We start from the raw sequence: 27,688 nt of genomic DNA, 5'->3' as shown, positions 1-27,688 counted from the left end.
TATTATTGCTTTGTTTAACTTCTTGGGAAATGTTAATTTTTGGCAGGTAATTATGAGACTTTTCCTCTCAAATTTTATAGGTTATTTGGCTGTTTCTTTATTTCTACATGAAAGTCATGAACTGTTGCTTCTCCTTGTGAATACAGTTGTAAAGGTATTGTATTGTGTGCTGGTTAATATGAAGTCTTAAATTATTCCTTCAGGCATCTGACATTTCTCATCAATCGTATTAAATTAGGTATTTTTCAAAGAAGGTGGGCTTATAGAATGGGCTTAGAAAGATCTTTTATATCAGTTTCTGCATCTGTAAAATGAGGATAATAGTAGAACTTAACCAAGTTGTTAGGGTTAAATGAAACACTGTAGAGAATAATAGTTGCTACCGCTGCTGTTATTATTGTTTCATTTAAAAAAGCAGAGTTAACGAAAATAAACTCAAAATGGTCTAAAGACCTACATGTAAGACCTGAAACCATAAAACTCCTAGAAGAGAACATAGATGGAACACTCTTTGACGTAAATTGTAGCAATATTTTCTTGGATCAGTCTCCTAAGGCAGAAAAAATAAAAGCAAAAATAAACAAATGAGACCTAATTAAGCTTAAAAGCTTTTGCACAGCAAAGGAAATAATTGACAAAATGAAAAGACAACCTATGAAATGGGAGAAAATATTTGCAAATCATGGGACCAACAAGGGGTTAATATTCAAAATATACAAACAGCTCATGCAACTCAATATCAAAAAAAATAAACAATCCTATGAAAAAATGGGCAGAAGACCTGAATAGACATTTTTCCAAAGAAGACATATCCATAGCTAACAGGAAATGAAAAGATGCTCAACATCACTAATTAGAGAAACGCAAATCAAAACCACAATGAGGTATCACCTCATTGAGAATGGCTATCACGAAAAAGTCTGTGAACAGCAAATGTTAGTGAGGATGTGGAGAAAAGGGAACCCTTGTACACGGTTGGTGGGAATGTAAATTGGTCAGCTACTGTGGAAAACAGTATGGAGGTTCTTTAAAAAACTAAAAATAGAACTACCATATGATCCAGCAATTTCACTCCTGGGTATATATCTGGAAAAAATGAAGACACTAATTAAAAAAGATACATAACCCCAGTGTTCATAACAGCACTACAGTAGCCAAGACATGGAAGCAATCCAAATGCCCATCAGTAGGCAACTGGATTAAGAAAACGTGGTATATATACGCAGTGGAATATTATTCAGCCACAAAACAGAATGAAATACTGCCATTTGCAGCAATGTGGATGGACCTAGAGAATACTCTTGAAATTAAATATTAGTAAATCAGAGGACAAGTACTGTATGATATCACTTATATATAGAATCTAAAAAATAATACAAATGAATGTATATGCAAAACAGAAACAAACTCACAGACATAGAAAAGAAACTTGTGGTTACCAAAGGGGAGAGAGGGAGGGACAAATTAGGAGTATGGGATTAATAGATAACAAACTACTATATTTAAAATAGGTAAACAACAAGGACAGCATAGGGAATTATACACATTTATCTTGTAATAACCTATAGTGGAGTATAATCTGCAAAAATACTAAATCACTGTGCTGTACACCTGAAACTAATACAATATTATTAATATACTTCAGTAAAAGAATACATTAAAAAAAAGCAGAGTTGGAATTATAACTCAGATCTCCAGACTCTTAGTCAGATGCATCTTCCATGCTGTTGTCTTTTTCTCTAGGATCTGTTTTAAAGGGATGTGATATAAACTGAATAATTGAAGTCTTTTAGATTCTGAAAGTCAGTTTAAAGAAGAACAGAGTTTAATTGGGTAACTGAAATGTACAGATAATAAAAACACAATTTAATCCATACACAGTATTGTTTCCTGTTAAACGTTTAAACAAAATTGGTAATGAAGTATAATTGCATTGTTGAGCTTTTTCATGTTTATCTTGTTTCAGTCTTTTGATATATGAGAGAGAGTGTGTGTGTGGGTGTGTAGTATCAATACTTTCTGAATTGTTAAGTTATATACTCTCTTAAGTTTACTAGTAGCTTAAACTTTTGCAAACTTTCAAAAATGTAGTTTTGGGTTCTATTAGAACGGTTTGTAAACTTTGTGCTTATGTAAGTATATATGAATGCATGCATTTTATCATATATATTCAAGAATTGCTTCCTTTTAAACTTCCACTGATATTGTTGATTAACAAGAAGAATTCATAAAATTATTCTGTTACTAGTTTAGAAAAGTTTGAAAGGCTGTAATAAAGAAGACTACTTTGGTCATTGTAAACAGAAATACAGTTTCCTTTAGATCAGTTGCCTTTTGGCTACCTTTATCTATTGACTCTATTAAGGCAAATGAAACAGGGATATTCCTATAAAATATGAGGTAAGCCTAAATGTACAAATTAATTTAAAAAGTTAGTAGAAAACTATTAAGTGTGTAGGACCATTGCAATGTTGAACTCAATGTCCTTAGATTCAGAATTTGCACTGAATGTTTTCTTTGCTTAATAATGTTAGGACTTGCAGAGCACTAACCTAGTAGAAGTATGTATGGCACTTACTATCGTCAGCCAGATTTTCCCTCGAGAAATGATTCCAGCTGTTCTTCCATTAATAGAAGATAAACTTCAACATTCTAAGTAAGTAAATTCTTTTTGGATAGGTGTCTACACTATGTATTTCAAAAGGAAAATTTATACTCAGAAGTTTATTCTAACTTTAACTTAACGCTACCAGGATAGAGGATGTTCTTTGACTGCCAGGTATAATGCAAAAATCCCTGATATTTGTCCTTTATTGTGCTTTATTTTTATGTGGGTTTAGAAAAATGTTAGGCAACTTTCTAAAGTTAAACTGAGAGTCAGTGAGGCTTAGCATCAGGAATCCTTGGCTTTCTTCCCACTTCTACTGCTAACCATCAGGGGTCCTGTTTTTCTCTTGGCTATATGGGGTTGGTTGAAGCTCCTTAGTTCTCACAGAGTTGTTTTGAGGATAAAGTGAAATAATGGAAAACATATGGAAATGGTTCAAGTGCTATGAATACAGACCTTCAATGTATTGGGGATGCTTTATATCAAAACTGCAGCTTTCAAATTCTGTTTTATAGCAGAATATATCCAAATGAACCTTAACTTATAGTATTTTGCTAATCTTGTATGATTCCTTAACTCTCTCCTTCTCAACTTGATTACTTTTTCACCACACTTGGAATTATTTTGTTTTTGACCAAGCCCCTTAACTTCATAATCTTTAGAGTTAGGGAAGAGTTTACAGTCACTTGCCATTTTTCCTTTGTGATTGCAGTATTTTAGTTATATATACATTTTTGATAAAGATTTCTTTTGTTACTCATATAATATTTCATATGCTTAAGTCAGTATTTTTAGTGTTCTAAGATTTTAAAATGTTATTTTATGGTTTGTGTTCTTTAAATCTTGGACCATGAATATTCCAGCTAAAAATGATAGCTTTTTCTAAGAATTATGGAATAACTTCAGAGATTTTTCAGACTTGTAATGTTTTGTTTATATCAAATCTGTGTTTAGAACAAATGATGGGTATGGAAAATTAATTACTGGAAATAAAATATTAGCCTTTCTTAGATAATTAGAGGTTGATCTGATCATAGCAGAGCATATTTTTATGAAATTTTTCCATACCACCACTGTTTTGTGGTAGCCATACTTACCCTTTGTATGAAATCTTTCTAAGAATTGAATTTTTTCCTTGTTGCTTCCCATTTACCCTTTCAATTTTTTCCTTATTGCTTCCCATCTACTGTCATTTCAAGTCCTGGCCTTTCCTGTCTTCTACCAGTTAGAGTTTAGACTTTCTGAAACTCTGCTTTTGCAATTATGGCCATACCTAACTCCATGCTGTGGAGTAAAGAGCTAAAGACAGAACTGTGGGACAGAGCTACAGATAAGCCAGTAGATATCACAACGAAGCTATGAGACAGGGCTTGGACTCGACTTTTGACTTTTGGTTATATTTCAGCACGCCAAACTCACAGCCCAAATCCAGGTTTTTTGATATCTTGTGTTATTGCCACCACTTTGGGCCAGACCTAGGTATTCCTGAGCCTGTTCAGAGTTTGTATTCTTTTTCCTCACCTCACTTACTTACTCTCTCCCGGAACTCATATTGGTTAACGCCCAATAGCAATACATTGGGATATAGTTTACAGTTACTGTAGTATTAATACTAATGGCAAATCTTTTGTTAATCTGCTTTTCTTTTTATGTGAAAAGAATTTTCCATCATGACATAGTTTACCTAGGAAGATAGTAGGTTGCTTGTTAATGCAGAGGCTGAGTGACCATTTGTTAGGAATCTTATAAAAAGTATTCTTGAGTGGAACACAGAGGATTGCATTGAATAATCTCAATTTTGAGATTCTATGGTTTTAGGTAACAGAAATACATATTAAGGAACCCTGAAAGTAAATACTTCCGTACTGCTGTTGTGGGCACTGCCAGCATAGTCTGCAAATATGAGCTATGTGGAAATAGGCATAAGAGACAAAAACAAGGAATATAATTCCTTGGAAACTACATTATGTTCATAGGATAGCAACTCTTTATTTTTGCTTCTTGTGTGCTAGACATTATCTGTTACAAATGAAGTGCAAGACTTGTGTATACTTTCCTCTTCATTGTAATGAGGTTTTTGAAACATGAGCTGGGCAAGGAGAGGAGTAACATCTTTTAATGTAAGTCCCCCTTATACTCCCCTGCCCCCGCAAAGTATTTGGAGTATGTTTGCCCATGATATAAAAAAAGAAATATGAAAAGCTAGAATGTTAAGGAGACTTTTAATATTGATGGAGAGACTGTTTAATGTTACTAGCAGAAATTACCTCTCACTCATTTAAACTTACTGTTGATTCTTTTCCCAATTTCTGGAGATACGGCTTTCAAAAATGGAATTAGGGAATTAAGGAATTTATCTTTCCTGGTTTGTTTTGGTTTCAAAAGTAATATATGCTTGTTACCAAAAAATTTTATAACTAGAGAAATATATAACATGGACAGTTAAAGTCTCTTGCGGTCTTACCTCCTAGAGATAACCACTTTTTATAGTTTGGTAGATTAGAATAAAAAATTAATAATAAATGTGTAATTCTTTCTTTTTAGATTCAGGTAACAGCTGGTATTTTAAAATCATCTGGTCCATAATCTTTTCAAACTAAATGATAATTCAGATGGTTTATTTAGATTTTATTTTTTATCTTTAGGGAGGTTATACGAAGAAAAGCTGTCCTAGCATTATATAAATTCTATCTCATCGCTCCTAATCAAGTACAGCATATCCATATTAAGTTTCGGAAAGCACTTTGTGACAGAGATGTTGGGGTCATGGCTGCTTCCTTGCACATATACCTTAAGATGATTAAGGTAAGTTGGCATTTTGAACAGGTACTGAGTAGCTACCATTAGAAAAATATAATTATGTAATTAAAAGAAAACTCATATTTTTCAGTAAAATGCTTAGGTCACATTTAAATTTGTATTATTGACACTTTAATAGTAATATTTGCATGTTGTTGATCACATGAGTTGTAGACAAATTATAGATTTAGTCTTTTATTATGCCTAAAATTTTTTCATTGTTACTAAAGAAGCATGGAAAAATGGTAGCTCTGGAAGGTGGTTGAAATTTGCAGATTTGTGGTTTTTCAAGCAGTGCCTCCCTTTTATACAACTTCATGGGATACATATAACGGTTTATAGAAATGAGGAGAGCTGGTGGGGAACGTGCAAGGCATAGCCTACAGTGTTGACTCCATATGTTGATACTGTGTTGGAGGAGGAAGGGGGGTTGAACAGTATGGTAAAAAATTTTTCTAAATGATGATACGGGTTTATACTAATTCAACCCCAGTGTATTGCCTGAAACCCTTTGTGTCTGAAAGTATATATTTGTGAGAGATTTCATCATACCTCATAATGCAATGGGATATGCTGTTGAAATCAATTTAAAATTACAGAAGCTGAAGGTTGTCTTTACTTTTATGCATTGTGTGCTCCAAAATAGTGTGGCATAAATAGATAATTGATATTAAATCTTATTTTTCCTCTAATATTTATTAAACTCTGAAAGAGCTATTATTTCCCTTCCAAAAATTTGTCCTTGATACATAGTAAAAATTACAATGAAGAGTCTAACATTCATTTTGAGGAATGTGTACTTAATTTCCCCAGTTCAGGCAGATGGTTACTAGACCTATAGTGGTGATCAATTCGTAATATACATAAATGCTGAATCACTATGTTGTATACCTGAAACTAATACAGTATTGTATGTTAACTATACTTCAGTTAAAAAAAATAAGATGAAAAAAAAAATTTCTCCAGTCCAAGAGATTAGTCAGATAGATAATCAAGGCACACTCATTCAGAATCACAAATATGTTTAAATACTATAGAGTTAATTAATTTTTGATAAGCAGGCTTACTGATTTTGGGGGTTTTAAGTGTTTGAGTAATTTTGGCTATGCTCTTCCACCTGGAATATATTTAGTTCAATCACATGAGAAGTCTTTTGAAAACAAAATTCAGAGATTGGAAGCAGACCTTGGTTTTTGTCAAAAGTAGAGGTATTACTGCTTTTTTCAGTATGCCAATTCTTTTCAATTTTTGCTTTAATTGCTGAAACTAGCTTTTAAAGGTTCTAAGATGTAATTATAGAACTTTGGAAATGTGATTAAACTGTATAGGAAGTAGGAAGTGGTGGAAGCTTTTTAGGGCATGATTCAGCTCTGGATCTGGTAGCCAGAGGAGTTTCATGGTGGAAGAAATTACACAGTTAGAGGACTGTTTCATTAAATATGAACATGAAACTTCTTAAGTGAGCATGTATTAAGTTAGATTCTTTATGGCATTTCAACCAGGTCTATTTTATTTTAAAGACATTATTATTAACAGAAAGTTTTTTGTTTTGTTTTACTTTGTTTTTTGGATGTAGGAGAATTCATCTGCATATAAAGACTTGACTGGGAGTTTTGTAACTATTTTGAAGCAAGTGGTTGGAGGAAAACTCCCCATAGATTTCAATTACCACAGTGTACCAGCACCATGGTTACAAATTCAGCTGTTGAGAATACTAGGACTTCTAGGAAAAGATGATCAAAGGTAAACTATTCTAGGTAAATCTGATAGGCTTTAGTCATCTAGAGGTGTCATGATAAACCAGCTTCTCGCAATGCTTAATTGACTTAATAGTGATAAATAAGCCACTATAAGAAGTGTAAAAATTCAGGTTGCTGGGATAATCTATTCCTAGGATAAACCATTCTAGTCTGGGGCTTGGGAAACTTTTTTATAAAGGGCCAGATAAATATTTCAGGCTTTGTGGGCTATATGTTGTCTATTGCAACCATTTAATTCTGCTGTTGTATACACCTCAAAAGCAGCCATAAATAATATGTAAATGAATGAGCACAGCTATGTTCCAAAAAAACTCTTTAAGGACATTAAAACTTGAATTTCATATAATCTTTGTGTGTCATGAAATATTATTCTTTTGATTTTTTTTTCAACCACTTAAAAACGTAAAAACCATTCTTAGCCTGTAGCCCATACAAAAACAGGCATCTGGACAGATTAGGCATGCAGACTATAGTTTGCTTACCCTGTTGCTCTAATTGGAACAATTCATTTGTTTGAATTACTCTTTTAGGCAGTAATTTTATTAAACTTTTTATGGGTGCCTTTCCAGTTACATATATTTTTGTAACTTTTAATTTTGCTGTAGTTTTTCAAGCTTACGGAAAAATTCCAAGAATAGTACAGGGAGCTCTCTCTACCTCTGTTCATCAATTATTTGTATTTGCTTTATCATTCTTTCTCTCTCTGTGTGCGCATGTGTGCACACCTGTTATTTTTATTTAAGAATTTTTTTCTGAACTGTTCAAGAGCAACTAGATTTGGTCCCCTTGAGAGCAGGGACCATGCTTGAGCCCCTGATGTGTTTCTGTCTTGAGAAAATATTATTAATCAGGTTCTGACTTTAGAGATGTGGTTCTGTTTTATACAGTAGGGTACATTTATATGCTAATACTTTTTAAAAAAATTTTATTTATTTTTGGCTGCGTTGGGTCTTCGTTGATGTGTGTGGGCTTTTCTCTAGCTGCCACGAGCAGGGGCTACTCTTCGTTGCGGTGCACGGGCTTCTCATTGCAGTGGCTTCTCTTGTGGAGCACGGGCTCTAGGGCCCACGGGCTCAGTAGTTGTGGCGCACAGGCTTAATTGCTCTGCGGCATGTGGGATCTTCCCAGACCAGGGATCGAACCGTGTCCCTTGCATTGGCAGGTGGATTCTTAACCATTGCACCACCAGAGAACTCCTATATGCTAATTCTTTAGTCTCACTTTACTAAGGGATTGTCCTCTAGGCTATTATTGCTCCTAGTAATGTCTCCTCAGTGTCATGTCAGCATCCGTCTTTGGTGAGCTCCTGATGAGCGCTAACTGGGCTGTATCACTCTTGGTGTTGCTATTTTACTTTTTTCTATGTTTATGAATCTCAACCTTGATTGAAACCTAGGGTGAAAACCTGGAGTTGATGAAGCAGACACACACATTAGAAATGTTTGTCCTATTGTGGAGCTCTAGTTGGAGTTCACTAGAATTCTGTTTTAAAACCATGAATTTCATAGTAATGCATTCAGACCTCACTGGTCCAAAAGGATTTAATGCCGTCATATGTTGTCAGGAAGTAATTTTGGAGGCATTTAGTGAATTTACTAAATTCGTTAACTCATTATCTTCCTTCTTTCCTTCATGGATGAATTTGAAGAATATGTGCAAAGATGAGTATGTTGAATAGAGTTCAGAGAGCTCAGTTGAATAGAAATTAGGCTTAATTAAATGAATAAAGAGTAGAACTCTCTTATAATGTTATGGAACATTAGAATGTTCGTCCCCTTCTTTGTTGTCCCAACTCTAATAAGATTTTATGTTAACGTAGATTTCTTAAGTTATGATTAGCTCAGTGTGGCAAAGTAAAAATGTTAAGTTATTTTATAACAGGATTCTGATGTATTTAATTGAAAGAATTAATTTACTGGAAAAATCTCTTATATTTATGGTCTTTTATATCTATAGTTTGAATATTTTCTTGTGTTTTATAGCATTCTGCTTCTTAGGTTATTAACAGTTAGCTCAATCATGTCTGCAAATGTTTCCACATTTCATGTGGTTAATTATGACTCTTATGCCGGACATTGGCTTTTAAAATTGGGCAACTATACCATAATCTAAGTGTAGTATTACCAAATTTGGGGAGGGAAGGATTTGTAATGTCTACTATATGGTTGTCTGTAGAAGAAATGCTTACATAATAAAATGAGGAATTTTAGGATATGGTTCTGGATTCTCACTGGATATTTATACTTTAGTTAAGATGCAGTAGAAGTACATGCACTTCATATTGAGTTTTACAGCTGTATATTTGAAAAAAAAAGACATTTTCTGAGAAAGTTGTAACATACATGATATGTAATTTGTATAGCCTCAGATTATTTTCATCTTTTTGTTTGTTTTATAGTGTAGTTTCTCCACAAGAAACAACTGTGTATTCTATTGGTTTTTTTTTTTTTTTTTTTTTTTTGACTACGCCACGCGACCTGTGGGATCTTAGTTCCCCGACCAGGGATTGAACCCACGCCCCCTGCATTGGAAGCGTGGAGTCTTAACCACTGGACTGCCAGGGAAGTCCCTGGGTATTCTGTGTTGATGGTGCTTTTTTCTATTAGTGTTTTTTGAGTTTACAAAACATACAAAAATATCAGCTGAGAAGCCATAGTTTTCACATTGGCCTCTTGGAGAGGACTTTTCCTTGGAGAAAAGGCTTGGTGGCAGAGTGCTAGGGCTCTATAAAACACTGCATTTTTGTATAGTATCTACCTCAACCCAGTAACAATAACTGTAATTGGTGACCATAAAGACACAGGAATGTTATTAATCTGTTAATTCCACAAAATATAATTTCTTTATTATTTAACATAAATGAAAGTTAAAATTTTCTTTCTGATGAACCTGGTACTGCTCAAAGAAAGACTAGTATTTGAATATTTTTTAAAAACTAAGTGTTTGAAATACAGATAATATACTGTCTGGAATAATCTGGTATGTGAAGTATTAGTGTAGTAACTTTAAACAGGTAGAAATATTATATTACGAAGAAAATTATAAAAGCATGTTCAACCAAACAAAAACTTTATTTGTAAGTAGGTTCAGATTGAGGAAAGAGTTGATTGACTTATCTCTTCATTGACTAGTCAGCTTTGATAAAGCAGGAAGTTAAACTCATGAAAAAGAACAAATGGAATCTTTAAGAAGTGAAATTCCCAATTCATAAAATGAATTTCTTTCACTTCTTTTCTGTAGATCCTCAGTTTTAAAGAGAGAGAAATTTGAAAAACTATGTTTTATTGGGTTATAATACTATAATTCTACTGCAAATAAAATATCTTTTAAACAGGACAAGTGAATTAATGTATGATGTTCTCGATGAATCCTTACGAAGAGCTGAGTTAAATCACAATGTCACATATGGTAGGTAACATATGTAAATGCTGCTCTAATGACTAATAATGTTTTCAGTATTATAGCTAAATCTGTGTTAGAATATTATAAATTTCAATAGAATTTTAAATGTTAATTTTTAAGGTGGTTTTGGGATTATTATTTTTCACTGGAAGCATTGAATAACTAATAGAAATAATTTGAAATTACGCCATTGTTTAAATGTTGACCTAAATTGACTATTATAATTGTCTCTCTTTTTAAGTCTTTATTTTTAAAGAGAAATTGTCTCTGTATTGAAAATGTCCACCAAGCATCTAATTGACTGTGAAGATAACCTAGTAGGTCCATTCCATACTTAAGACAGTTCTTAAATTAAAGAATCAGTCAACTAGTCACCAAATATTTCTTAAGTTTTTGTTATTTATCAGGCCCTGTGCAAGATGCTTGGAATACAGTCGTGAATAAAATAATATTATCGTTGAGCTCACAGCCTAGTTAGATGGAAAGGGACAGGTAGTAGAAATGTTACAGAAGTGAATTTACAAGGTACTCTGGAGAATACAGCAGCTAGTCTTAGATGAGAGGGAGAACAAGGAAGGCTTTTCTGAAAAAGTGATATTTAAGAAGATAACTGAAGGATGAGTACGATATAGATAAGAATATATAGATGTGGAATAATGTACTTTTTAATGAAGAGACAATAGCTATTTATGTTAAATACAATTTTACAAAGTAATTTAGTGATAAGAGACAAGAGTAAAATGGGGGAGGAGGGAGGAGAACTGAGAAAAGTAACCAAAAAAACTTCCAATCTTAATAGCCAGAGGGAAGAACTCTTAGTTCTTTATTGATCAGCCTGAAAAAGCTCGTTGAAGAAATTGGGATATTTGGAGATATTTAAAGGATAGAAGTAAAACAGTTTGAATCTCACCTGGTATGGAGAAGGGCAGTAGAAGAAGTATTGAGAGATATAAGTCAAATGAGAAGTCATTTCTTAATCTGGTAAAATACCGTGAAGTAGGGGATGGAGAGCGTTACTTGTTCTTTCAGACAATGGTAAGCTGTGGATCTTTAAGAACAGTGGTTGTAGAAGTGCAGAGTAGACTAGAGGGCAGAAATTGAACTAGTTTAACTGTAATAAAAGTGCTTGACAAAAACGCAGTAGGAATAAAAAGAAAGGATTGCATGCATAAGACTAGTATGGAAAAAATAATGCACATGGTAGTGAATTGGGATAGTAAATTTTGAAGGATAGATTTATGTTTTGTGTGTATAAATGGTAATTAAGGTAATAAGTGTGGTGTATTCATTTGTTCAACCAGTATTTATTGAATGCCTACAAAACAAAAATTTAATTTGTAAACTAGGTACAGATTGAGGAAAGAGTTGATTGACTTAACGTATTCCTCCATGCTAAGTGTGAGAGCTTAAGAGAAGAATAAGGTAGACACAGGCCCTGCCCTTATAAGTGTATAGTATAATGAATAGTTGACATCATCTAGGATCCTGCTATGTAATGAGAAGAATAAAGTGCCAGAGATAAGGATGACCATTATTGAGGCAGGTGGTTTGGCTAGGAGCTGTCAGAGTATCCAGAGTAGTGTCAGAATCTTTGGAGGCAGCAAAAGTAAATTAAAAAGTTTTGCTTGAGATATAATCATGGTCTAGGATAAAGGTTTGAAAGGCTCTCAAGGAATTCTGTTTAAAATCAATTGTCTGCTTTTTTTCCTTGCAGAAAGTTTTTTTTTTTTCTTTCGGTAATTGACATTTCAGCTTTAATTTTTAAATTTTTTTGAATAGGTAATATATGCACATGGTTCAAAATTCAAAAGGTACAAAAGGGTATACAGTGAACAGTAAGTGTCCCTTTGACCCTTATTACCCACCACCCAGTTCCCTCTCCTGGAGATAACCACTGTTACTACTTTCGATTTAGAGAATACTGTACACCTGAGGAAATATTTTTTAATGTTCTCCATTAGGACATCCTTCTTTTATTAAGATTGCTGGGACCAATGCCAACAATTTATTTCTTTGTAGTCTGTCAGTCCAGTGTTTCACCTTGCCAGAGAAACTTATAGTTTCTATTGTTTCCCTTTTTTCCTTTATTTATCTTCTGTTTGTTCTACATTTCCCCCCGTATTTGTACTGATACAGTTTATAGCTTACAGTGATTTTATCAATGGTAGAGTGTTCTCTAGTAAACCTAATATAAATATCTTATTACTTAAAAATGTGAATTTTAAATTATAAATTTCATAAGGGCAGGGACTGTGTCTGTCTTATTGGCCAGCATATCCCAGTATCTGGCACTGGATTACTCAGTGAGTAATATGTTTTAATTGAATTAAAAGAAGAGAAAGTTATTTTACTTTTATCAGTTATCTTATTGGGTTTCAGTCTTAATATTTTCTAAACTGTATTTTTATGAAAGTTTCATTATTATAACTTACCTTAGTGTCAAATCAAGAAATAAATCACATCAGAGGCATTTATTGAGTATCTGCTATGTGCCAGGCATTGCATAAAGTGATGTAGAGGATATGAAGAAGTATTAAATATAATCTTTGCCTTCAAGGAATTTACAGTATAATGGAGAAGATAACTTATTTATGAAAGCATAATACCAGTATAAGGCAGAATGCAAAGGGGAGATAAAGTCAATAAATATTACAGGAATCCAAAGGCGATAAAGATCACTCTGGGCTTCAGGGCACATAAAGATTTATTGATGTAATAGGACCTTGAAAGATAGGATTAAGATAGCCAGAAGGGAGGTTAAAAGTGGTTCTAAGGCAGAGGGAACATGAGAGAAGGTGTAGAAGCGGGGGTGTTTAAAACAGTTTCAGAGAACAGTGACTTGCCAGCCTGATTGGACAGTTCATAGTGGAAGCAGTGGGAAGCCCATATTGTGGAGGTCCTCCCGTGGCAGCCAGAGGAACTTTATACTGTATAAATCTGGAGGTATGGAATAGTTTGGGGCAGGGTACTGATAAGATGAGAAAGACATTTTTAGTAAACTATTTGGTAAATTGGGAGAATTACGTAAAATGAAGTATAAGGGATAGAACCATCAAAAGTAGATAGAAGTACTTTTCCCACTAAGTACACCTAAAAACTCTGGACATTATATGTAAAATAAACATATAAGACTCTGAAAGGTGGATAAATGAAGGTAGACTGGTTAGGGACCTTGGCATGCAAGGAACGACACCAAGGTGAGTACCCTGGGCTTTCTTTTTGCCTCATGTACCCCAGACTGGGTACTGGAGAGCCAGCAGTCTGAAAATGCCAACAGGTGCAGACAAAAATGCCCTGAAAAAAGCCTGCTCTCTAGCTAAAGGACTAAGGGAAAAAGAGCAAACTAGCAAGATAGAAAACTTTCAGATAATAGCTCTTCTATTACAGTCAAGCACCACACAGAAAAAACTGTGGACCACCCACAGCAGCAGAGGCTGAATGGAGAGTCAAGATTTCCACCCTCACCAGATATAATGAGGTACCCCAACCCTTCCACGGGGCTAGTGGTGAAGACCAAGAGGGGCAGCTGCAGTTTCATCCCTGCCAGATGTTAAGGGGGACCCTCCCTGGCGTTGCCAGTAGAGATGATGTGGGAAGCCTGGATTTCACATTATCCAGGAGTAGGGAATAATGAGGTACCCCTCCCATCTTTCCTGAGGTGGTGTTAGAAGAAGCCTAGTGATGAGTTAGGGCTTTTAAACTGGTCACGTATACCAGGGCCACCCCCTTAATCTCAATGCAGGTTGTATAGGGAGCAGTAACGGGGTGCCCCTACCTCTTCCAGGCAGGGTACCTCCATCCCCCATCCAGAAGGAACCAGCATCCCCTGCCTCTCCAAGTGTTAAAGGAGGCAGAACGGAGAATCTGGACTGCCACCCTCATTGCATGGTACCTGCATCTCCCTGCCAGAGTGGTGACAGTAGTTAACTTATTTAAAATGAAAGTAAAGTCTAGTCTGAAGGATACAGTGTCAGTAGAACTTCTTCAAATTTTGTGCATAATCCTACCCAAAATATCTATGATAAAACCACAGTGTCACAAATGTTAGAACGTTATTAATTTTTAATTTGTTAATTTTTTACTTGATGGTATTTTGATTAGGACCTGGCTTGCTCTGGAAGAGTAAACAAAGCTCCACGATGCATTTTACTTTTAGAAATCCTTAGAGGTTCTACAGCAAGTCCCCTACATACAAACAAGTTCCGTTCCGAGAGCGTGTTTGTAAGTCCAATTTGTTCATAAGTCCGACAGAGTTAACCTAGGTACTCAACCAACACAGTTGGCTATGTAGTACTGTACTGTAATAGCTTTATAACACTCTTCACACAAATAATACATAAAAAACAAACACAAAAATAAAGCATTTTTAATCTTACAGTACAGTACCTTGAAAAGTACGGTAGTACAGTACAGCCGCTGGCATACAGGGGCACGTTTGTATCTTCGAAAGTTTGCAACTTGAAGGTTCATATGTAGGGGACTTACTGTATTCTTTTAACCACTGCAGTGAGGAGACAGCAGAGTAATTGCTTTTTCATTTATGGACTTAGACTTTTGTAGAGTTGGAGAATAAAGGCTCTTAGCCTCTAAATTTTAAAATAATTTAAAAACCTATTAAGTTCATTTCAGCTCATTTATGCCTAGGTTGACTAACAAGTGCAATTTTTGAACTATTAATTTTACTTAAACTAGCTTTTCAGAAATCTTATGAGCATCTAAATATAAAAGTTTAGGTTTTAGACGGGTATTGAGAAGCTTTTGCTGTCAGTAAAACATCTTGATAGGAGAGTTCTAAATGGTAGAAATCCATAAAGGAAAATATGTCAGTTATGATAGAAAATGGAACATCATCATTTTTAATCTTACTTAGGACTAGCATGTTTGTTCAGGGTTTGACAAACTTCTTCTGAAAAGGGGGCTAGATAGTAAATATTTTAGGTTTTGTGTAGGTCATATAGGTTTTTGTCATATATTCTCCTTTGTTTGTTTTAAACCTTTAAAAATGTATACCTAAAACTAATAATTTTATATGTCAGTTATATCTCAAAAAATGTAAAAATCATTCTTAGTTCACAGCTTACAAAGATAGGCTGAGGGCTGTGTTTAATGATGTGTTGCCTACTCCTGCCTTAGTTGATTAGTTAGTTGACTAAGGCTCTCTCTGTTTACTTCGTGAAGTCATAAAATCAACTTTTTTCATAGCACAGAGTAAAGACTTTTTACAGCATAACATCTGGATATATAAAGTATCTTTTTAGGTTCAATTGACTTACTTTGTAGGTTTTCCTTTAATTAAAGTCAGTTCCCTTCTTAAAGAGTTGTTTATTTCTTAAAAATCTTTCCTTCTGATTTCTTTTCTCTCTCCTTCTTTAGAAAGTATTTATTTATGTAAAGCTTTTTACCGGAAATTTATATGTGTATCAATTGATAGGCAACTTAGCAGTGTAAAACATAGTTGAATATTCAGGATCTATCTTATGTCCTGTACACAAATGTTTGATTGTTATGTTTTAAGCTTTTGGAAAAAGAGCAGGAGTGATTCTATCAAAGACACGATACGCTTCAACTATGTAGTAGAACTGTTTTTAAGTCTGCTGATTCTGTGTCTCACTTCTCATTCTGTGATTCCATAGGACATGCAGGACTTTATGGTGCCTAAATGATTCTTCTTTACCATGGCGAAGCTCCAGCTCTTTGACTCATGCTGTTTAAAAGCGTTTGAGAAAAATTTTAGTATCCACTTTGATCATCTATTATAGTTATCAGATCTTTGATGAGACTAGAAAATCAAATTTGAACACTATTAAGATGTTCAGTAGATTTTCTATATCCTTGGAGGTTAATTGTTAAAAAGTGATTTGAAGATTTTTGAGTAGTGGCCCTATTTTGAAATAAATGCTAGAGCATCCTGAAATGATTATGTTGAAATAAACCACACTGAAATAAACTACATATACAGTTTCTGTGTAAAAGTGGTAGAAACTGCCTAAGAATAAATTATTTTGAAGCATTCAAGGAGTGTTGGAAGTATCTATTTATATAGGAACAATGAATGTATTACTTATGTGTCCGTTAGAATGTGATTTCCTTGAGGGCAGGGGTTTTTGTCACCGCTATATCCATACTAGTAGAACAATGTCTGGCTCATAGGAAGTTTCAGAAAATACTTGTTGCATGACTGAATATATCATTCTTATCTATTAATATATATCATTCTCTTTAAATTGTACTGTGGTAACATAATCCTAACAACTGTATAAAGCCTGAAAACAATAAAGTTCTTATCTTTGAAAAATTTCCATAAGTAAGATTTTTGACTAAAACTGACCTTCCAATTAGTTTGTTTTGTTAGGAGTTCTACACAGATATATTCTTTTATTATGCCTTAATATGATCCCTGACATTATAATATTTTATTTCTGTAGCTATTCTGTTTGAATGTGTACATACAGTCTATTCTATTTATCCTAAATCGGAATTACTTGAGAAGGCTGCCAAGTGCATTGGAAAATTTGTTTTGTCACCTAAAATAAATCTCAAATATTTAGGTAAGATGATTGGTTCTTTTGATGGAAATTACCAAGAGAGTTTTTGAAATTTGCTGGGTATTTGTCCTATGTCACTTTCTATAATGTAATCTTTGCTTCTAGGATTGAAGGCTCTTACCTATGTTATCCAACAGGATCCCACTCTGGCTCTTCAACACCAGATGACAATAATTGAATGCTTAGACCATCCTGATCCCATTATTAAAAGAGAGGTAAACTGGTATTTTGAGTAATGTATGTGAAGTGTTACAGTTTTTAAACTCTGTTGGTATTATGGAGAGAGATTAAAACGGTGGGCAGCGTGTATGTGCACACGTGTGTATTTTAACTTTTGAGTGCATTTTATTCTTTCTATTGAAGTTTAAGGAACTTTTCTAAAAAGCACTTGTGTCAGTAATTACAAGAATGGTTTTATTTTTTTAATTTATTTTTTTAAAACATCTTTATTGGAGTATAATTGCTTTACAATGGTGTATCAGTTTCTGCTTTATAGCAAAGTGAATCAGCTATACATATATCCCCATATCTCCTGCCTCTTGCGTCTCCCTCCCACCCTCCCTATCCCACTCCTCTAGGTGGTCACAAAGCACTTAGCTGGTCTCCCTGTGCTATGCGGCTGCTTCCCACTAGCTATCTGTTTTACATTTGGTAGTGTATATAAGTCCATGCCACTCTATCACTTCGTCCCAGCTTACCCTTACCCCTCCCCGTGTCCTGAAGTCCATCCTCTATGTCTGTGACAAGAATGGTTTTAAATTATGAGTTGGGACTTCCCTGGTGGTGCAGTGGTTAAGAATCCGCCTGCCAATTGCAGGGGAACCCTGGTCCGGGAAGATCCCACATGCTGCGGAGCAACTAAGCCCGTGTGTCACAACTACTGAGCCTGTGCTCTAGAGCCCACAAGCCACAACTACTGAGCCCACGCGCTGCAGCTACTGAAGCCCATGCGCCTAGAGCCCATGCTCCACAACAGGAGAAGCCACCGCAATGAGAAGCCTGCACACCGCAACAAAGAGTAGCCCCCGCTCGCTGCAAGTAGAGAAAGCCCGCATGCAGCAAGGAAGACCCAACACAGCCAAAAATAAAAATAAATAAGTTTTAAAAATAAATAAAATAGAAAATGAAACAAAAGCTGTCAAGACAAGAACACTCTTAAAAAAATAATAAAAAAACAAATTATGAGTTGGAGGAGTTAGGTCCAGTTACCTGTATAGGATTCATTAATATCTTTTTGGTCCAAGAATTGTATCAGTCGGAGACCTGAATTCTATTCCCAGGTCTTCCTGTTAGTACAGTTTTAAGAAGTAATTTATGATGATTAATTTTTTCCATTATTAACATCATAAACTAGGCTAATGCAGTCCCTATTGAATATGTAGGAATGTTGAAAGAATTAATAAAGATATCCCTAAAATGGTTTGAACTTTTTGGAAGGAAAGGTGTATAATTTACTTAATTTTTTTCAACTTTTTCCTTTTATAAAATTGCTTCAGTATCTACTTGGGTATCCATGTAGATATATCTGTTAATTCTCATGTAGAGAATCACTCTATACCTTCATTTAAAATGGTATATGGGACCTAGGTAAGAAGAGTAGATAGTTTTATTTCTGATTTTAAAAATAATAAAGATAAAAAGAATCTACGAAACATCTAAATTACTTAAAAGCAGTGAATTAAAAGTAGTTTATTGAGAGAACACTGTATTACATTAAACAACTATAATTTTTAAAAGATAAGATTAAAAATTTTGAATTTTAGAAGTACTATTTTTGAAATAATATTTTTAAGAAATTGCCATTTACATATATATACATATATGTTTTTTGCATTCATATTTTTAATCTTCTGAAAATTGTTACCTGCCTTGAATGAATCCAGGAAGTTTACAGATGTACTAATTTCTATGTGTGGACATTGTAGAAAAATGAGAAGATGCCAAGGGACATTAACAAATAATTATATGGCTCTTCCACTTTGAACAGACATAGAGCATGCATTTTCTTTGTGTGGTTAAGTACTAAATTGAACACAGGTGACTTAGATACAGTTTTTTTAGTGCTGTATTTATTTATTAGGATCTCATTTAAAAATGAAGGTCAAAGGGAAACTAGATAACTTTTAAAATTTGAAGTCTGATCTGTAGTGAGAAAAGTAGCTTGAATTTTTGGGGAAGGGTACTGAGTATCAGTGGTGCCCCAAGAAGGCACTGCAGTACTGTCTCCTCGATGCCACTGTCACTTCTAACCTCCATCAGTAACGATATGGCAAGAACTTTGGTCCTGGGGTATGGAGTGACCTGTTGCTTGGGGCTGGGATTCCCTTTTACCTGATTTTATTACTTTTCTTTCATAGCAGGGAAAAAGAAGGCAAGAAGGAGTTAACAGAAAAGACCTTTAGCCATGCAGTTCATAATACCAGTCCCCATTCAGTCCTGGAAATGCTAAATTTCATGGTCTTAGAGTAGGAAGTAAATTTGGTGTAGATTATCTTAAAATACGTGACATATAGAGTCTACAGGAAGCATGTCTGAAGCAGCTTCATAGGTTGAAAGCTATAAATACATGGGGGACCTATGTATTTATAGATTTTAAGTGGTGTTAAGGATTAACTGGAACAGTTTAAAAAAAATTCAAAATCTGTTGTACTTGAAGTCCTGGGTATAAGGACTGAAAAATTAGAAAGAACCCTAAAGATAGATGAACAAATTTGATGAGAAGGATATGTGGAAATTCTCCTGCAGCTAATATTCTTGATCCTGAAATTCCAGTAAATGATGCTTTCTCTTTATTGCCCTTTGTCTCATACTGATTTCTGGGAACTATGATATTTTTAGAACCCTGATGTAGGGCCTCAGAAAGCCAGCCAAATGGGAGCTTACTCTGGTACTGGTCTTCCTTCATCTTACTTCAGGCAGCAAGGGGTATATGCCTCATCACTGAGAAAGCTGTAAAATGGTTCTTCCTTTGATACCCGAGATTCTGAACATAGGCTTTGCTGGGCTTTGAAGTGCTTGCGCTACCTTATCCATCCATTAGAGACCGTTTGCCCTTAGCTGACAAATCTATTCAAGTGTGGTTTTCTGTTGTTCGGGTAGTGTGGAAAAAGCATTTTGCAAAACTGGATTTTTATATGTGTATGCATGTATACACACACAGGCGCACGTGCATAGCACACAGGCCTAAGTAATGTAGGTTTAAGAAGCTGTTACATTTTTAGAAAATAGATTATTAACCTTTTAACTTTTTAGTCTTTACATGGCCTGTCATGTAGAGATGTCAGATCATAATTATCTATATCAATAGAAGGCTTTTGGACTTTGGATTACAATTCTTTTTTTTTTTTGACAATAGTCTTACCTTTCTTAAGTTCTGTTCAGTTAAAATGTGCATTTCTTGAGCACCTATTAACTGCCCAGTAGAGCTACATAAAAGTGGAAGAATCAACTGTTATAAACCTATATGTTACAGTATTTATTTGTTATCATGCATAGTTTTATAATACTATTTTTATTTTTCTTTCTTAAATAGACTCTGGAACTTCTTTACAGAATTACTAATGCACAGAATATAACAGTGATTGTCCAGAAAATGCTTGAATATTTACATCAGAGCAAAGAAGAATATATTATCGTCAATTTGGTTGGCAAAATAGCTGAGCTGGCTGAGAAATATCCTTTGTTTGGACCATGAGTCATAAAATACCTTTAGTTACACAGTGACTTTTAAATGATTGGTCTAGACGTGGTCACTTGCAGGTTGAGTTCAGAGGCCCAGCAGTAACTTCCATTCCTGATATTCAAGCCTCTCTTGTTGTCAAAAACAAGAATTTGTGTAGACTTCCTAGGGGATGACTTTTTTCCTGGTTCTTTTTATTCCATTGGTCACCATTATCAGCAGGAGGATATAGGAATCTCTGTCTGATTCCTCTTAGAGCCCCTCCTTGTCTTTGACTTTACTTCCTACTCAGTTTCTTTCCTGAGTAAAAGTTCTTGTTGTTTTGGGGGGATTGTTGAGGGGATCAGGATGCTAAAATTTATCCTTTACACTACTGTTTATACTGGAAATTGTCACAGTAAAGTAGTTGGCAACTCCATTCACATGTTACTTTTCTTCACATTTGTTTTTTAAAAGTCAAAGGAACTTTGCAAGTCACGAGGTTACTCATCATTCTTTTTAAGATGTCTGTTGTTTAAATCTAAGATTGAATGAATGAATAATGCTGATCAAAGTATCTTGGAAATTGCTTAAGTGTAGTTTTGTCCTAACCAGCGCTATAGCTCTGGCCAGCAGAATGATAGAATTTTAGAAGTGAAGAGGAATAGATTAGAAAAGAGGGTAAACTTGTTCAGATAGACATGTCACAACATTTAGCTTCTGAAGTGCATATCATTTTCCATTGTTTTTGTCCATAGTTAGCTGGAACATTTCTTTCAATTATTTCACAGTTATTTATTGGACACCTGTTATGTGCAATATATGGTGCTAGATAAAGCAACATGAACTGGTTTATTAAGTTTATTCAATAAGCTTTTACTGAGCACCTTTTTACATAAAACTGGAGTATAGAACAATTTATTGGCAGAAGTTAAAGGTATAAATGCCAAACTAGGATGAATTGAGAGTTATTTTTTTTTAAGATTTTTACAGAAAGGATAATTTTAATAAGTGGCATCTGGAAGTGTACTTGTTCTTAACACTGTGGACACATATGCTCCTGATAATGCGTGGTTTATTCAGACAATGAATGCTGTATTTTCAGTGGGAGGAGATGTTATGCATCCTGATATTCCCAATAACTTTCTGAGACTGCTAGCAGAGGGTTAGTAAACTATTGAATTCTGCAAAGATTTTAAAATTAAATGTTTTTATTACAGAGTCCTTAGAGAATTTAGTGGAAATTAAAATGGTATATTAATTTCTTTGTAGGTTTTGATGATGAAACAGAAAATCAACAATTAAGGCTCTATGCAGTTCAGTCTTATTTCACTTTACTAGATGTGGAAAATGTGTTCTACCCACAGAGATTTCTTCAAGTTATGAGTTGGGTGAGCAAAGTACATTGAATCATAAATGTTTATAATATTATTTTTTTATAAAGTCAAATACTAATAATATATTTCTTCAGAAATCATTCAGTTCTACTCAGTTAACTCCTTCAGCTGTCAATTTTCTTTCCCAGTGGCTACCTTCTATCACTTAACTATTTACTTATCTATTCATTCTCTCTGCCATCTCACTTGACTAGTCTTTTAAATATGGGTATTTATTTAGATGCCTGTCTGTGTCTACAATGCATTTGTTGTGTTTTCTATGTGAATCTATTTTTGAATATGTGAATACTCATGTATCTGTGCTATGTTAGCTTTCTGTTGCTGCATAATAATGTTACCACAAACTTAAAACAACATACATTTGTTATCTCACAGTTTCTGTGGGTTAGGAGTCCAGGCATGGGTTCTCTGCTTAAGGTCTTTCAGGGTTGCAGTCAATGTGTCACTTGGGGCTGCTGTTTCATCTGAAGCTTGATTAGTAAAGGATCTGCTTCCAAGCTCACATGTGGTTGTTGGCAGAAATCAGTTTCTTGCATCTGTAAGACTGAGGGTTTGAGGTTCAGACTGTTGACTGTTGGCTGCCCTTAGCTCCCAGAGCTGCCCTCAGTTTCTTGCCAGGTGGGCCTCCCAACATGGCTGCTTGCTTCATCAAAGCCAGCAAGGAGATCATCTCTGCAAAACAAGGTCACAGTTTTATGTTATATAAACCTACATAATCGTATACATCCTGTCATCTTTGTATATTCTTTCTTGTGCATATGAGTGAGCACTTCTTTAGGGGGAGATTTGGAGAAGTGCAGCTCTGGGTCATAGAATATTCACACTTTAATATTTTATGGTTTTGCCAAATGTTAGCATGTTAACCATAATTTTACCCAGACTTTTATTAAATAATTCTTTGAAAAAATGGCATAATAAATACCCCTATACTTTTCACCTAGATTCCCAGTTAATATTTTTAACCACCTTTGCTTTACTGTATTTATTGGGTTCCCTAAGATCTTATGGAAAAACCCAAACGAACTTTTTGGCCAACCCAATACATCTATATCTATAGCTAGGTCTACCTATGTACAGTTTGTTTTGTTGAGCCATTTAAAATTGAGTTGCAGACCTCATGACACTTACCCTATAAAAAATTCAGTGTGAATCTCCCAAGAGTGACGTTCTAGGTAACCATAAAACCATTATTGCACTAAGAAATGTGACCTTAATTCATTAATATCACCCAATATACGGTCCATATTCAGACTTATCCAGTTGTCCAAAAAATGTCTCTTATGACTATTTTTCTGCTCCTCCCAATCCCATATCAGGTTAAGATTCACAAATTGCATTTAGTTATATCTTTTAGCCTCTTTTATTTTACAGTGATGCTCAGTTTCTTTTTGTTTTCATGACATTGATTTTTTTGGATGAATACTGTTGACTCGCAGAATGTCCAGCATTCTGAATTGGACTATTTCTGGTTCAGTTAAACATTTTTAGCAAGAATACTACATTGTCAGTATGTATTTCTCACTGCATTGTGTCAGGATGCCTATAATGTCAGTTCCTCCAATTATTGGTGATAGTAAATTTCTTTGTTTGGTTAAGATGGTGACCTTTGTAAAGGGTCTCACCATTGTAAAGGTGCTGTTTCTCCTTACTAATTTAGAACTAATCTGTGAGGTGATTCTGTGAGACTTTGTGAACATCTGTTCTTCAACTATCTTTCATCAATGGTTTTAGCATTGATAATCCTTGCCTAAATTTATTGTTGTATTTGGTGGCCATTTGTATTTTCCTCCATGAACATGACATGTTCATATATTTAGAGTGTTTCTTTTTCTACAGCATACAAATCCTGTACCTGTTTTGTTAGATTTATACTTAGGTACAGATGGTCCCTGATTTAAGATGGTTAAGCTTATGATTTTTCAACTTTACAATGGTGCAAAGTGATACAAATTCAGGAGAAACTTCAAAATCTTTTTTTTTTAATTGAAGTATAGCTGATTTACAATATTATATTAGTTTCAGGTGTACAGCATGGTGATTCATTATTTTTGCTGATTATATTCCGTTATTGATTATTACAAGATAATGGGTATAATTTCCTGTACTATACAGTATATCCTTGTTGCTTATCTATTTTATACATAGTAGTTTGTGTCTCTTAATCCCTTACCCCTAACTTGCCCCTCCCCGCTTCCCTCTCTCCACTGGTAACCACTAGTTTGTTTTCTTCTTCTTTTCATTTTATTTTATTTTATTGAAGTATAGTTGATTTACAGCATGTGTTAGTTTCTGGTGTACAGCAAAGTGATTCAATTATACATATATGTACATACTCTTTTTCATGTTCTTTTCCATTATGGTGTAGTACAGGATTTTGAATATAGTTCCTTGTGCTATACAGTAGGACATTGTTGTTTATCTATTTTATATATAGTAGTTTGTATCTGCTAATCCCAAATTCCTAATTTATCCCTCCCCCAACCCCTTTCTCCTTTGGTAACCATAAGTTTGTTTTCTATGTCTGTGAGTCTGTTTCTGTTTTGCAGATAAGTTCATTTGTGTCATATTTTAGATTCCACATATAAGTGATATCATATGGTGTTTGTCTTTCTCTTTGACTTACTTCACTTAGTATGATAATCTCTAGGTCCACCCATGTTGCTGCAAGTGACATTATTTCATTCTTTTTTATGGGTGAGTAGTATTCTATTGTGTATATATACCACATCTTCTTTATCCATTCAGTATGTTGATGGGCATTTTAGGTTGTTTCTTTGTCTTGGCTGTTGTAAATAATGCTGCTATGATCACTAGAGGCATGTATCTTTTCAAATTATAGTTTTCTCCAGGTATATGCTCAGGAGTGAGATTGCTGGATCATATGACAACTCTATTTTTAATTTTTTTAAGAAACCTCTGTACTGTCTTCCATAGTGGCTACACCAATTTAAATTCCCACCAACTATATAGGAAGGTTCTCTTGTCTCCACACCCTCTCCAGTGTTTGTTATTTGTAGACTTTTTGATCATAGTCATTCTCACAGGTGTGAGGTGGTATCTCATTGTGGTTTTGATTTGCCTTTCTCTAATAATTAGTAATGTTGAGCATCTTTTCATGTGCCTGTTAGCCATCTGTACGTCTTCTTTGGAAAAATGTCTGTTCATGTCTTCTGCCCGTTTTTTCATTGGGCTGTTTGTTCTTTTGATATTGAGTCGTATGAGCTGTTTGTATATTTTGGAAATTAAATCCTTGTTAGTTGCATTATTTGCAAATATTTTCTCGGATTATGAGGGTTATCTTTTCATTTTGTTGATGGTTTCCTTTACTGTGCAAAAAGCTTTTAAGTTTAATTGCATCCCATTTGTTTATTTTTGCCTTAGGAGACAGATCCAAGAAAATATTGCTACAATTTATGTCAAAGAGTGTTCTTTTCTAGGAGGTGTATGTCTCAGGTCTTACATTTAGGTTGTTAATCCATTTTGAGTTTATTTTTGTATATGTTGTGAGGAAATGTTCTAATCTCATTGTTTTACATGTAGCTGTCCAGTTTTCCCAGCACCACTTATTGAAGAGAGTTTTTTCTCTGTCCTATACTCTTGCTTCCTTTTTTTCACAGATTAGTGGACATTAGTGTATAGGTTTATTCCTGTATTTTGTTCTTATACTCTGCAATCTTGCTGAACTCACTTATTAATCTAGAATTGTTTTTTGTAGATTTCTTGAGACCATGTTAAGAATTTTTGCATCTCTGTGCATGAGGGATAGTGGTCTATAGTTTTCTTGTTTTTTTCTACTCTGTTTGGTTTTGGTATCAAGGTAATACTGGCTTCATAAAATGCTTGGGAGTGTTCTTTCCTCTTCTGTTTTCTGGAAAGATTGTGTGCAAGGGTGTTGTTTAGTTTTTAAGTGTTTTGAAAATTTCCTGTTATCTTTCCTGTTACTGATTTCTAGTTTGATTCCATTGTTGTCAGAGAAAGTACTCTATAATTTCAGTTCTTTTAAGTTTGTTGAGGTTTATTTTATGGCCTAAGATATGATCTGTCTTATATGTTCTGTGGGTGCTTGAAAAGAGTGGGTATTCTGCTTATTGTTGGGTGGTGTGTTCTATAGATGTGGATTAATTCTTTTGGTGATGGTGTTGAGATGGGGTGTAGATATCTCTAACTATGTGGCCTCCACTGAGCCTGAGTCTCTGCTAGGCTTCCGCTGACACCACTCCAGCAGAGAGGGGGAGGGCTACCTCTTTAAACTTGGGTGGAGGTGAAGTATAGGCTTCCTATGTAGTCTTCACAGACACTGCAGAGGAGTGGGCCTTTCTACAGCTTGGTGGGGATGAAGTTCCTGGTTTTCACTCAGTCTCTCTGTTACCACCCTTGCTGGGGAGTTGGGATGCTTTTTACAACCTGGTAAGTGTTGAAGTCTTGACTCTCCACTCCACCTTTGCCGGTATGGGTGGGGCTACAGTTTTTTCTATTTGGTGCTTGGCTGGAGTAGAGGGATTATTATCTGAAAGTTTTCTGTCTTTCTGGTCCTTTGGCTAGAGGGGGTAGGCTTTTCTTGGGGCTTTTTTGTCCTTCTCCCACTGGCATTTCTAGGTTGCTGGCTCTCAAGTACCCAGTCTGAGGTATATGAGGCAACAGATAACCCACTGTATTGTTCCTTAGGTCCCAAGGTTCTTAGTGATCTGCCTTTTTTTCTCTACCTTTCAGTCTTTGTATATGTGTTTTATGTATAACATCAAGGGTTTTTAGGTCTACTTAGCAGGAAGAATAGGGGAAAAATTCACCTGCTCTATCTTCCCAGAAGCTTAAGTCCATTGATTTTTTTTTAAAATTAATTAATTTAATTAATTTATTTTTGGCTGCATTGGGTCTTCGTTGCTGTGCGTGGGCTTTCTCTAGTTGCAGTGAGCGGGGGCTACTCTTTTTTTTTTAACATCTTTATTGGAGTATAATTGTTTACAATGATGTGTTAGTTTCTGCTTTATAACAAAGTGAATCAGCTATACATATACATATATCCCCATATCTCCTCCCTCTTGCGTCTCCCTCCCACCCTCCCTATCCCACCCCCCAGGTGGTCACAAAGCACCGAGCTGATCTCCCTGTGCTATGTGGCTGCTTCCCACTAGCTATCTATTTTACATTTGGTAGTGTATATATGTCCATGCCACTCTCTCACTTCGTCCCAGCTTACCCTTACCCCTCCCCGTGTCCTCAAGTCCATTCTCTACGTCTGGCAGGCTGATTCTTAACCACTGTGCAGCCAGGGAAGCTCAAGTCCATTGATTTTTGAACTGGGATTTAAGCTACCTGTTCTTCTAGAGCTTCCTTCCATCTTTTATTAAACCAGTCAAAAAGTTATCTTACTATTTAAGGATTGAATTTATGTAGTCCTATTTCTTTTTTTTTTCCTCTTCTTGTTACTAGCCATAAATCTTCCCTTGCCTATCACCTCACCTCACTGTTTTTTCTTGCTGGTCCCAGTATTATACATGAATATACTTCATAAATACTAC

The 27,688-nt window shown here is 34.8% G+C and overlaps 1 protein-coding gene across 9 annotated transcripts in view; it reads left to right on the top strand.

Moving 5' to 3' along the window:
* AP4E1 (adaptor related protein complex 4 subunit epsilon 1) overlaps positions 1–27,688 on the top strand; it is a 92,237-nt gene that overhangs the window by 8,978 nt on the left and 55,571 nt on the right. For 7 of the 9 annotated variants that reach the window (XM_082450081.1, XM_082450078.1, XM_082450080.1 and 4 more), the window contains 7 exons: positions 81–154; positions 2,535–2,656; positions 5,254–5,413; positions 6,984–7,150; positions 10,502–10,575; positions 16,995–17,117; positions 17,220–17,329. In XM_082450081.1, coding sequence (XP_082306207.1) covers positions 81–154; positions 2,535–2,656; positions 5,254–5,413; positions 6,984–7,150; positions 10,502–10,575; positions 16,995–17,117; positions 17,220–17,329 — 830 coding nt within the window. Of the gene's footprint in view, positions 1–80; positions 155–2,534; positions 2,657–5,253; positions 5,414–6,983; positions 7,151–10,501; positions 10,576–16,994; positions 17,118–17,219; positions 17,330–20,646; positions 20,776–21,813; positions 21,938–22,044; positions 22,164–27,688 lie in introns of all 9 variants that reach the window. The other 2 variants (XM_082450084.1, XM_082450079.1) reach the window with 2 other exon arrangements.

This window comes from Balaenoptera physalus, assembly GCF_965194825.1.
Source record: "Balaenoptera physalus genome assembly, chromosome: 2".
Classification (NCBI taxonomy): domain Eukaryota; kingdom Metazoa; phylum Chordata; class Mammalia; order Artiodactyla; family Balaenopteridae; genus Balaenoptera; species Balaenoptera physalus.
This window is presented reverse-complemented; position numbering and strand designations above follow the sequence as displayed.